Source organism: Xylocopa sonorina, chromosome 7 (genome assembly GCF_050948175.1).
Source record: "Xylocopa sonorina isolate GNS202 chromosome 7, iyXylSono1_principal, whole genome shotgun sequence".
NCBI classification, from domain to species: domain Eukaryota; kingdom Metazoa; phylum Arthropoda; class Insecta; order Hymenoptera; family Apidae; genus Xylocopa; species Xylocopa sonorina.
In genome coordinates this window covers 10,785,073-10,798,379 of record NC_135199.1, presented here as the reverse complement: position 1 = coordinate 10,798,379, position 13,307 = coordinate 10,785,073, and the positions used below count along the sequence as shown (strand labels likewise).

Genomic DNA, 13,307 nt, shown 5'->3' with positions numbered 1-13,307 from the left:
TATTAGAAATTAACGCGAGATGCATGGTTCTCAACAGGTCACATTCGCACTCTGAGAATGACAGAAGGCGACCAGGACGTAGCAGGGCAGCGTTAAAATCCGCTAGCGAACTTCTGTCCAACGACATGGTGTACTGCGGATTAGCTAGAGACAACCATGACCAAGACGACGATGACGACGACGACGACGACGATCGAGATTCCAGCGAGGTCTTCGTAGGAGTCGATGACGCTAGGTCAGTGATAAAATAGATTGTTCACCATATGTTTCAATCTACAAATTTAATTATTACGAAATGACTTCGATGTTAATATGGAAGCTTAACAATTGTTCCGTTTCAGGTATTACAATCTCTCGTCCACCCTGCCAGCGCCAGGATCAGCCGCAGCAGGCCGAAGAAGACACTCAATTGGCACTTTCCTAGGAAAAGATCGAGCTTCGTCAACCAAAGACAACGTCACCAGACGACAACCCGACAATTCCACAGTCCTGGTACAACCAGACACAATGGCACCTCCAGTGCCAGTGGACACAGTGGACGGTGTCCACGCGGAGGACCGGAAGGGGAGGTCCTGCAGCAGGTCCAGGCACAGACGTCATCGCAGTTCCTCAAGCAGGGGTGAGTGACGAAACCAAAAGACAGCAATTACAGTACAAAGTAGAAACGAATTCCAAAACGAATCTCAATGCTTCAACCGACCCCTCTGTCTTTAATCTCGTTAGGATACTTGTACTAAAAGAAATCCTATTAAGGTACAATCGCACATGCGACTCTACGATGGCAAAACGAGCTGATATGTCCTTTATCTTTCAATAACACCCATCAAAGAATATGCTGGTTAGGAGTATAAGAGGAGAGACTCCGCAAACGCCATTCAAGCACCATACGTATACGCATATACTCGTAAGAGATTATTTAAAGGTCTCTTCTAGTCGTTACTATTCCGACTTGACCGATACCACAGTGGTATATTGATGAACGAGTCAACGAGACTTAATTGGCCGATCAAGGGAGCTTAGAATCGCAGAGACCAGCAGCGGTTCAATGAATGCCCCCGCGTGATTCTCACGGGCGAATATTCAGCGATTCCATTCATTCCTTCTTGCGGATGAATCGTGGCCTGGCGATTACCGCCGCCACTCGAACGGAGGAGGCCCCGGACCGTTCCCACGGGCCAGATTTCGCTTAGCGCGCGCCCGCATGCCCGTTCGAATCACGTACAGATGCCTCGTTACGAATTCGAGCCGGCGTCTCGGTTCTGATCGTCCGGTTGATTTGCGCGGATCGACTCGCATTTCTTCGACGCCCAGTTAGGTTCGTTGTCGAGAGAACCGACTCGTTTTATTCGATTTTCCACAACGTAATCACATTGTAATGCGTACAACAGTATATTGCGATGGCTTGAACAGTAAACTACTTGCATAAAATAATGTTTGCTACCGAGAAAGATAGACAACAAGTAGATGGTACAGTTAATTAACTCAGCTTACATTTATCTACATATATAGGATTATTGTAGGGATTTTGTTTAAGGAAACGAGGTCCCAGAGGTTCTGTTTGAGCAATTAAGTAACACAAATTAAGAGAGTTGTGCGATACTTTCCTCGAGGGATTTTCAAAGGGATTATTCATGAAACAAACAAGGTTCCTCTTCCTTTTAATCAAGAGCTGAGGAAGCCAAGTTAAACGAGCATCTCGTTCATCGGCAAGATCAACGCTGTATAATTCTGAATCATTTGTAAACCTTGACTGGCAATTCTTACGGAACTCTGAAAAGCTTTTCGCATGAGAAACTCAGGAAACATTCGAACTTAGAAAAAAAATGTCAGGAAAAATGTTTGCATCATCAATGTCACTCGGAATCTCTCACGATTCACACGCGATCAGGATTTTCGCGGAGGGCAGGTCAAAATCGCGCAATTCCCAGGCAAAGGGTCCTCTTGAAATTCCGTTTCGGAATCCGCGGTACTAAAGGATATCCGGTGATCTTTGATCAGCTCGAAGAGATAATTTTCGGCTGCGCGAGGACGTGCGTAGACGGCAACGGGCCCCCGGAAGCCCCTCGCGGTTAGTATTCGTCGTACGGGGCCCGTTTTCCGAGCCGTGGCGGCCGATCGGCCCGAAACGCGGCAGACGGATCGTTAAATTTACGGCCGTGCGTGACCCGTCGGATCGCGACGGATCCACGTGACACGGACACGGGCTACCGGGAACTTATGTCGTCCACGTGTCTCACGTGTCCCTTTGTTATCGGTTAATTAGCCACCGGGACCATCCGATGGGGACCGCAACACGAATTACAAGCGATGTGTCTGGATTTACCACTGGCAAGACTTCTCGTTCGAATTGAAACCTCCGTTGGATCGTTGAAAGCACTGTTTTAGTAGCATTCAGAAATTTATACTTGTTCGAGCAGTTGTTATATGTCTAGATTTGCGATTACAGTGTATTTTTCATTGCTTTTTAAATGAGAAGTTTGTAGGGTCGTGAGACTGCAATGCGTTTGAAAGAATAGTGTATTTTATCGGAGTATACAAGTAGATTGTTGTATTCGCGGTTTAGTAAAATGTAAACGGCAAGTTTCAAAAAATAATTCGAAAAAGTTTCGCTCGCGGTTCTCCCCCGTCTCTGCTTTCAATTAAAGCCGGAAATGAAGCGTGGATATCCGCGCAGCCGAGCCCCAAAGATCGTCGAACGAGCACAGAAAAAGAACTCACTTTCCAGACCGGAGAGCACAAAGAATAAACAAACTCGCGGTACTCCTTTTTTATCGATCGCTTTTTATTATATACTCCCTCCTAAAAATATGGGATTTTTAGTCCATTAACCAAACAGAGAGGAGTAGTTAAAAATGAAAAAGAGCTGGAATGTAAAAAGTACCAGAAATGCATATTCTTAATCATTATAAAGTGGAATAAAAAAGAGTATCAATGCCACTGTACAATAATATTTCTACAACAGGTAATTCTCCATGAAATTTCAATTTTTTTACTCGTTTAGAATAATTTTAATTAAAAAACAAGGCGCACATGTACCAGTGCGCGTCTGAAGAGATTAAAGAGCGGGGAATTAAAGAAGCAACGACAGTAACAGGATCGTCGTTCTCCGTACCAACCGGAAGTTTTCGTTCATTTGTTGACACTGTCACGTCGTCCCGTACGTACGAGCCGTCGAAAGGATACACTCCACTTTACCGTACTATTTTTCTCGTTGCGTACGCGTCGCCCAACGGGGCGAGCCACGCGCAGACACGACGAAAGAACCGGTGCATCCGGTACCGCGGAACCGCGCCATGTTGCATCCGGACGAGGCGTCCCTCGTGACACCCTGTTCACCCAGCGTCGTTAAAACAAACTGCGTCGACGAGCGACGCTGATTCGTATGCCAGCTTTACGACGCGACCTGTCGCGCTTCCGTTTAGACGTTTGTGCTCGAGCCATCCAGAAGTGATCGATTTTTAATGGCGATAGGGACGTCTAGGATCCACTTGTGTGTCGTAGCCGCTGCTCGAGGTGTCCTCGCGGTTTATCGATCATTTATCGAGCCGTTTGGAACGATATGCTGTGATTGATGCTCTCTGTGTAATTGAAAGTTTTTTGCAAGTGATTTCGAAAGTTCTAAAATTTGTAATTCTTTTTCTTTTGTCTTGAGCAATTTTACACTCGTGTCATGCAAAAAAAAAAGAATTAAAAAAGTCAGCACTGAAAACAACTGTAGATGCAGACATCACAAAATTTCGCTCGCTTAAAAATACATTTAAAAAGAGAAATATAAATGGTTGATACTAAAATAACAGGTATAAAACACGTATTACGCACGCAGAATATTTTCCACGATTCCTCTCAGTTACGCTCGATAATGCCAGCAGACACCAGGAAACACATAGTTGTTGCACCGACGCGGAGATGCGGAATAATAATTAACGATTCTGTTTCGCGTAACGAAGCTCGTCTCGTTGGCATGTTAAGCAGACAATAGAGCAGGTCCCAATAGATCTGGCTGCAAGATGCCGGTCAATAACCGTGAAATTAAGCATTCCACCGGCACATGCCTCTTTCCATCCGTGTGTATACACATATACACCGGTTATGCTTCCTGGTGTCGGTCAGGCACGATTTCCGGTCCCACCCTTGCTCGAACTTCGTTTCCGGAACACGACGCGCTCGATTTCCTTCCCTCTCGATCAGCCTGTTCGATTTTCATTCTACATTCCCCCGTCCACGTGTTACACGTTGTTATTGTACGGAATTAAAACGTGCCCCGACTATCGATATCCATTTTTAAACGGCAATTTGTATCCAGTTATGATCGACGAATGTGGGTCGGCGTTTCTCGACCGCAAATTCGTGGAGAACATCGCAGATGATTAGAAAGTCCCTTCCCCTATTAAATTAGAGGCATGCGAACGTATGAAAATCATTTTATCTCATTTTTTTCGTTTTTGAATAAAAAAAAACTGTAGATTTGAAGAAATTCTAGTGCCTATCGAAAGAGATACGAAGGCAACCCTTGATCCGTAACCGATATAATTAAAAGCATAGTGAGAAACCATTCACGCTATCGGACCAACCGCTCGACTTCCTAATTAATTTAAATTCATTACCATTTAATCGTTTATAGCGGTATTAACCGCTCCGATCGCTCGCGTCGCGTGCACAGTAGAACCTGGGAATCGAAGACTTATCCCGCCAGGATGGACGCGGTCTTCCGCCTTTCGCATCGTTCAATCCCTCTCCCCCTCGGAAAAGAGGGAGGGAAGAAAGAGATAGAACTCTTCCATTAACGTGTAATTACCCTTAATTATTCCTCGATCGGTCTTCAGCTTCGTCAATCGCGCTAATTGGCATCATCGGTGAGTCAAGTTATCCAGCGAGGCAAAATGGCGTGTTACGCTCGCAGCGGTGGCTCGACCTGATTTCAGGGATTATTTCGAACCGATTTGTTTTCCTACGCCGGTATTTATCGATATTACCTAACTGGGCGCTTGGCAAACATCCGGAAACGGGCGACGTGGCTCCTCTTATCGAGTGATTCTCACCAGGCCACCCGTGGAAATTCGTTTCGAGAAACTCTCGTTCGTACGCGTGTTTTCAGGCCGCCTAGAAATTGGGGTAGCATCGTTTACGCGTGCAGTAGGTGGAACATCGTCTGTTGGAACTGGTGGCACGCGCTGAAACTTCATCTCTCGTTTAAATTCTAAGAACAACATTTCATTACTTCTGTGTTAGCATTTCCACTGGAATGCCTCGCAGATTCCAACATAGAATCTGAAAGAGAACCTTTCGGAAATATTGAGATTCCATTACATTTCCCATTTTCTTCGACAAAGGCCAGCACACCAGTGAAAGAACGAATATTACAAAGAACCGTGCCACGTGGGAGTGAGAAACCTCCTCTTGACCCGACAGTCGCGACTTAATTGAACCCTTTCAGCCCTCAATTAAAATCCAGAACGGATAAGGCGAAATCTCTAACAAGAGTCGGGGTTCCCTGGAACCCATCCCGGCGTCTTCGACCCACGTGGCCGCAATTATTCCCGTCCGCGGACCGTATCGAATTATAAAAATCCCCATTGTGCTTTAATAAAGGGCACACGAGCCTCTGAAACGAGGGTTAATCGCGGTGAAAGACGAGAGAACGGCTCGGGAACGATTCCGAGGCCCGTTTTCGAGTCGCGGCCTGGAAAGGGCCACGTGATTGGAGCCGGAACGGACATCAACTACCTAAACGAACTCTGATTGGTCAATACGCGATGTCCGGCAACTGCGATTTATTCGGTGAACCGGAAGTACACTGTTGCTGCTCTGCCGATAACGTTCTCGTACGAATGTCACGTACGTGCACCCGCGCGTAAATCATTTGCATAGCGTTTCGAGCGACGCTCCGCTATCGAATGGGATCGTGTCGTCGATTAATTTGCAAAACTGCTCGATCAAGCCCCTATGAATAAAACATTCTATCGTACGCGTGAAACGCGCGACGATTGTTTTTTAGAGGGGGGGTCGTAACTTCGAAGATGAGGAGGATGACGAACGAGAAACCACCCCCCCCCCCCTTAATTAATCTCAAGAGGGAGCGACATACTTCGCGGAGTACGCGGAACAGCGGGCGATTCTAAAACTGTCCATCTGTTCGGTGAGCGTCTCTACAAATCGCAGCGAATAAATTACGCAACGGAAGCGGGCGACGGTTGTTTCCGTGGCGGCGCGGAGCGATTTAGCGACAATCGTCGGTAAATACCGCGTGAAATGTCGCCGCGTCGGCCGCCCCTCGTGCATAAGGCATAAAGTCCCTGGCTATTTCCGTTTCCACAGCCGCCCCCTTATTATTTTTATCCGCCCGCCGGCCGCTTATTTTCGTGTACCGTGTGCATTTTCCAACGGCGCGGCGACGCTCGCCCGCTCGTCCTCCTCTATTTTTACGTTGTCCGCGAAAAAGCGCCCCGGCGCTGGCGTCGTGGATATCACGCGAACTTTCGACGGCCCTCCGGCCGTTAACGCCTCGCTGTTCATCCCCTGGAAGTCGCTTTGAAGTTCCAAGAGAAATTACGCCCGCCAAATTCGACCATCTTGATTTCGAATTCAGTCTCGCTGACTCGGTTCTAGAAAAATTTGATTTACGATAAGCCACGAGATTTGAATAGCGATTCGGTAGGTTTCCAATGAATGTATTAAGCTCCAGTGTTACCTCCGCCTCCGAGAGGTCACCCTCCATGCATTGGGAGAAGATCTCACCTGTAGATATTGTAAATCCGTACCGTCTTATCTGCTCTTCTAGGCCTGGAGAAAGATACGGGCCTGCCACGATAGGTAAAGGCTATTTATTTTGAGGGACCTTCTTCTATCTCCTGACGTATCTCTTTTCGTCGTACACACGGATCCCTAACCCTCCTCTATCTCCAAAGAGAAGCCACAGGAAAATCGAGATTGGAGATTTCGATAAATCGCGATTGGAAAATATGTTAATAATTTTCCAAACATCGGACAAGTCAGGATTGCAATTAAAAATGGGAACTCGAATAAAATGATGTAATCGATCGATAATCCACGAGAGGAGTCTTTTATATTTGAGCGAGTGTATTAACAGCGTGGAAAAGAAATTGAGGTTCCATCGAATTCAATCGGATAGATAGGATTTGGGGTAGGAAATTTGCATGTTTAACGAGTCAGCCTAATCGAATGTTCCCAGCCGCCCTTTTGTTTCCGCGCGGGGTTGACCGCCTACGGAGATCATGACTCGGAAAGTTTCGAGCTCGTTAAGAGTCAGTCGTGAAACTTGGAAAGTAACCAGACACACCTCTGCCGCCCTCTATAAGCCTCGTAAATTTGTGCCAGCGCTTTCCAGCCCCGCGTTGAAGAGTTTGTTTGAGTCCTGGAATAGTAAACTGCCGACGATGATGAAGAAGTTTATTTGATTAAACAATTTAAGCTTCTGGTTCGATGGGCCTTACAGTTAAACTGCTTTATTGGTTGTTTCGGTAGCGATGGAAAAAGTTACTCTACGTCTAACACCGTCTCAATTAACATATTTCAATTTCTTTTTTCGTCTCGTTATCCCTCGGTTTGTTTTCAAACCGGACGAATTGAAACTGATGCATTTGGAGCAGAAATTTAAAATGAGAACGAGACATCTGAAACGGGACGATAATTATTGATGGATGACTGTCAATTACAACGATTAGAGAGTATTAATTATTTCTATCGCTCGAGGTTTATCAGTAGGGGACGGAAACATATTTTACATAATTGCACGGATTGCTTGGCTAATGAAATGCGATGCTTGTTAAAAGAAATCAGAAAAATTTGCACAATTTAATTCTGATTGGAATAAATTATTAAACAATTTTTTAGACTCTAGCATAATATATAGGAATGAACCTTTACGTGAAATTTGTACATGGTAATTACGCAAAAGAAAATTGTAAAAAAAATTGCGCAACTATGTTGCAAGGAACCCCGTAACAAGTACAGCGTGTCGTCAGCGCTGTCGCGCGGCTGCCTATTTTCAGGCGCAATCCTAACTTGTAACTCGATACGCTTGAGTTTCGTGTCGTCCGTTTCAAATTCTCCCCTTGCGCTTCGAACTTCTTCCGCGTGTTCAAACTATCTCGATTCTTCATTGTCAAATATAGAAGATAGAAAAGCAATTTCGAAGTTCTCCGTCACAGTCAAACGATTAATATAGCAGGGAAGAGGATCATTAAAAACATTCCTCTAACTTCAGTAGCAATTACGAAACTGCATTTGTATTTCATCCAATGTATTGATGAGTGTTTTGATTTCGTGGATGTGAATAAATCCCCATGATTCGTGTAACAGCGTGCAAGGGTCAAAATATCACGAAGAGAAGCCTCTGTGGAGGATCGGCCCCTATATTATCTCCTAGGAGATTTACGACTACCACAGATAAATTATCTGTGAGCTAAGATAGTTGTAACAAATAAGGGCCACGGTCGTTTCTGGTTCAATCCGTGTCGAACAGATAATCCTGATTTACATGCCCCCTGCTGACTCCTCCACTTCTTCGGAGCAACCATATTATTAGGATCTCGAAAATGAATGTTTGTCGCCCCAGAAAACTCAGATGATACGAGTAAAAAATAAATATCCAGAAATTTACCGCAAATTTTTATTGCGATCCAGTTTCCTCTCAACCGAGCAGTCAATCTTTACCCGATCGCCAATTAGCCGACAGTAATAACCCAAAACTCATATTTCGACCGGGTCGTAACTGTCGCGTGGACTGCTTACATTAAAAATACGAACAGTAATGCATCGGCTGCAGAACGCGGTTGATATCACGACAGTTACGAAATTAGCAACTTCTCTCTTTCCCTGTTTCCGACCCCTCCTCGCCGCCGATTATTAATCGCTTACCGCGAACGGCTCATTAATCGCTGCGCTCCTCGGAACGGGACGGTTCGCGACGTGGAAATTTATCTGCCATTATTTCTGCCACGAGCGAGATTTCCGAGAAATCGGGGGAAAACTCGCGACGGTTTATCTGCCCTCCGTCGGCGACTCCTCGTCGACCGCATCGGGGGTTGCCCCCGTACGAATCAGCGACGTTGCAATTGCGGTAATCACGTCGTTTCCATTCGATACGCCGTCACGAGAAAATCGTTGCGCGATGGAAACGAATAACTGGACGTCTCGTAAAACCCACGCTTACGTATTGGACCAAAATAGCGAAGGATAACGAGAGAAAGGGTTGGTTCGATTAAAGAATTTCAAGAACAATTTTTTCTTAAACGAGGAGAATTTTCCAGACAATGACCCAGCGTCGTTACCTGGTTGGAAATAAGAGAGAGTGTCGGTCGTAATTACGAGTACAAAGAGGTCAGCTGGTGGTGAGTGCCGCCTGCTGTCGGAAGCCCTGTAATTAGTCATATTTAGCAGCGTCGAGAGATATAAATCGCGAGTTCGCGGAACCAACTAGCGAGGGTTTCGCGAAAAGAGGGTTGGCTGCGCGAGCGAGCGGAATACCATTCAAACTATAGAAACATCGTACAGGATTCCATCCCTATTCAAAATTCATAAGAATATTAACACAAATGCCTATTGTTATAAACTACACTTTTAATCTAGTACCAATTAGCAGAGATGAACTCGGAACGTCGAAACCCTGCGGTGCCCCTAGTTTCAAATTCCACGAAATTGGAAGCTTTACACTTTTTTTCATTACTCGAAACTCTAGCTAGCCGGATGAAAAAAGGATATAAAATTAATTAACAGTGTCACTTTCGAGGAGCTCGTTTGTCGGTACTTTTAAGTGAGAATCCGTAACGTAAGAGCAGATATTCCGTAACGAGAGTCTCAATTTTCTAAGTCAGATTGAAACTCAGCCCTGGTACACGCTATTACTCCTCGAAGTGTCCGATTTTAAGAGCCATTATTCCAACGCGATCCTCCGTTTGTCATTCAATGCCCCTCTTCAAACTCCTCGGCAAACACATCACTATCCCCCCATAAACGTCCGATAGTTTCCACAAAACTCCACCACGACGAAGAACCGACTCGAGCCATTACTCGTCCTTAGCTCTGTGTCCAACACGGATTCAAGGCTCGCGCGACACCCGCGGCACTTGTTACGCTCGACACGCGCGACAAGACGTCGTCGTCGCGGAGCCGCGCGCCCACGGGACACCAAGACGATCGTACACCTCCTTGGCCACGGTCACTCGGTCGCGACCACGTCTTCCGACCGTCAGCCGCTCCGTAATCGGAGATGCCCAATTTCCCAGTTAAAGGGTTACGCGAGGGCCTTAAACGGATTACCGTCGAATAAAATGTTCGTCGAGGCAACGGTAGGCGAGCGCGAGATGAAAACGCTCGTCAATGGAGGGCCGAGGTTATCTAAGTTCAAGGTAACGAGAGGCTTGTGTCCTACATCTTCCTCGATGCAGAGGGGACCGAAAAAAATGTGTACGACCCGCGACATCTGGGAAACTTGACCTCTTCCCTTCTTGGAGGCTAATTTCTTACTGCATGGAGAGTACTTGACTCTATCGCGGGGAAATGCGAGTGGAGCGATAAAACGTGGAGCACTGCTGAGGGAATGATTTCGAATATATTCGTAATTTTGTATATTTCGAATGTAGGATCTATTTGATGTTCTCTTTTCAATCGAAATTTGTGAGGTTCGCGTGGGATATTTGGTCGTGCATGTATACGTGTACGTGCGAAGGGAATTGAATCTGGGTGTGAATATCGGATGAAGATGAATCGTATTTTATAGGAGTAGCCTGTTGTCCCTTCCGTTGCGAATAATACCTGGAAGCAATTATTTTCCCGTTCCTTGTTATTCCATTGGCACGCCCCGAGCGATCTCTTCGCTCGTTTTCTATGGAAGGAAACGCACTCCAGCGGAAGCGATATACTGTAATTGGTGTCCTTTAAAAACCTCCTGGGATCCTCCTGGAACGAAACCCTTCGGGTTTATGACGGTTTTATCGCGCCTTCCTTTGTACCCGTGCTTCTTTTAAAACAAATCTCCTTTTGTTTTTTAATCGCCCTTTCTTCCTGTCAAAGATTCTTTGCCCAACGTGTTCTCCACTCTGCATCATTCACGACAAAATAAAAAATAGAAATACGCATTTCAATTTCATTTTTCTTATCGCTGTGCTAAAAGTGCGCGCAGTTGAAGGCTTTAAGCGTTACCACTGGTTCTTCAATTCGAATTCGTTAGAGTGTCGTACGCGTAAGAAGGTTCGTTATTGCGTCAATGGCGGACAGAGCCAGCGCATACGAAACTCCGTTGCCCGATGAAAAAACCGTGTAGCTCCGTGTCGGATGCTTCTAGCTGGCGGCAACGGAAATAGGAGCGTGTAAAAGGGAGCCGCCTAAACGCGACTCGGTGGAATTTCGATATTCTCCGTGAATGGGCGCCCTGTTCAAGGTTCCTCGTCGAGAAAATCGCCGACGATCGTGGCTCACCGTGTCGCGTCGCTCCCCCTACATGTGAGAGACTTCGTGTCCATTCCTATAAAGCGCACCGCGCGGAGAACTTCATTTGTCGAGGGGTGGAAGGAAAAGGAAAACGGAAATTAGAAACGGGGAGGGGAGCCAAAAACGAGATTAACGAGTTACTCGTTTATCGATAATTTTGTAGACGTTCGGATAGCTGAGCGAAGCGTACAGATGACGTTGGGTGTGTCTCATGAAAAATACATCGTAGGAGCTAATGGGCGGATTAATTAATAGACGGTTCCGCGCGTAAATGGTAATGGGCGGACTTGTATTTCTAGACAGAGGGTGAATAACTATGCGAGATTAAAGCGGAGAAATTTCTTTCGTATCGAGGCGAATCGTCCCGGTTATCTTCACAATCTCATGTTTTAAACGTGTTAGAAACTGTAACGACGCCGCGGGAAGGATGTTTGCCACGCGATTTCCATACTCTCCTCGCCTGGAGCCATAACGTGTTTACTTAGGATGCGCGAGTTTGCGCGGTTCTCCTTATCTGAAACGATAGCTAGGCAAGACTGAAACGCATCTGCGTGCAACAATTGCAACAGTAGAAGACCGTCCGGCTTGTAAAGCGATACACGTCCCGGGATGCCTCGCGCCGCTCTTCCTTAATTAACTCAATTAATGTTTAATTAAACCGAGTCCGCGTCGACAAACCGCGATCGCTATCGACTTCCATTTTCGTACGACCGGCGTCGATCGCTATCGCCTCTGACGGCGATACGTTCCCCGGTGAAAACTAATTAGCCGATTACAATCTCCCTTAAAAACTGGAATATAGAAAAATGTTCTACTTCGTTACGAATACGTAAAATCTCGTAAGCTAACAAGACACGGCATAAAATCGACCGAAATACTGAACTCTCTTCTCCTTATTAACGCGAATTCCTGCTAGCTACGTTCGTTTAATTCTATCAATTAAAAAACAATTCGTTCTCGCTTGTAAAACAGGTGTGTCGTAGATTGTGTTTACGATAGTTGGAATCGCGTTTCCTAGCGTTTCCAACTTGTAATTCCTGTGAAAACGCGGAGGGATGAAAATTCCGCGCCGCGATTCTCACGCGGCGCGACCACGTGGATTCCCGAAATATTTGAACGGCGCGTCTGCGCAGATCCGGGCGCAGCCGTGGGCGCATGCGCGCGGCCCGCGGAGTTCTCCGAATGCATCTCCCGAAACAACCCTCGGGAGAGATGTTCAGTGACGAGGCGCGCCGCGCTCCAGCCGGACGTTCTTTTTTTCTTCCATTAACATTTTTCGTGCGTTCACACTGCTCGTTCCCTCCCTACCACGATCTCCTCCTCTCATTGAAATTATCATTTTTCTTTTCCATCGAGGGAATCATTGGTATTCCACGTCGAGTGGAGACGCGTCGAAACGAAACTCCCTTACGGGTGACATATCGAACTCGTGCATACTTTACGATCCTTTTTGTTCTCCGCCAACTGAGTGCGACGATGATCGGTACGACATGCTCGCGTTGAAAATCGCCAACCTCCCGTACCATTGATAGTTGTTACGTGAACGGAGATCAACGGGAAAATGAAGATCAAGGAGGAGAACCACTACGCGAAACGAAGCATCGAGTATTTCGGTAACGCTTACTTTATTATGCTTAATTATTAATTACTAATTGTCAGCAATTTCGTTCGAGGAAAATTCCTGGAGACCGTTAACGGAGTCGCTTCGCATTGTTTACAAATGTGCTCTAGTGTTCCATATACCGTTTTTCAGGCGCGTTTCGAATTGTTTATAATTAGCACCAGTAACAATAGTTAACCGGTAACAATAGTAATTAAAAATTCTAATTAACCGCTGTGACGTTGCTTCTTAATAATGA

General features: G+C 46.0%; 1 protein-coding gene across 2 annotated transcripts in view; it reads left to right on the top strand.

Moving 5' to 3' along the window:
- Stumps (DBB domain-containing protein stumps) overlaps window positions 1-13,307 on the top strand; it is a 33,899-nt gene that overhangs the window by 8,694 nt on the left and 11,898 nt on the right. For both annotated transcript variants that reach the window (XM_076897717.1, XM_076897715.1), the window contains exons 4-5: window positions 38-235; window positions 342-619. In XM_076897717.1, coding sequence (XP_076753832.1) covers window positions 38-235; window positions 342-619 — 476 coding nt within the window. The remainder of the gene's footprint in view (window positions 1-37; window positions 236-341; window positions 620-13,307) is intronic.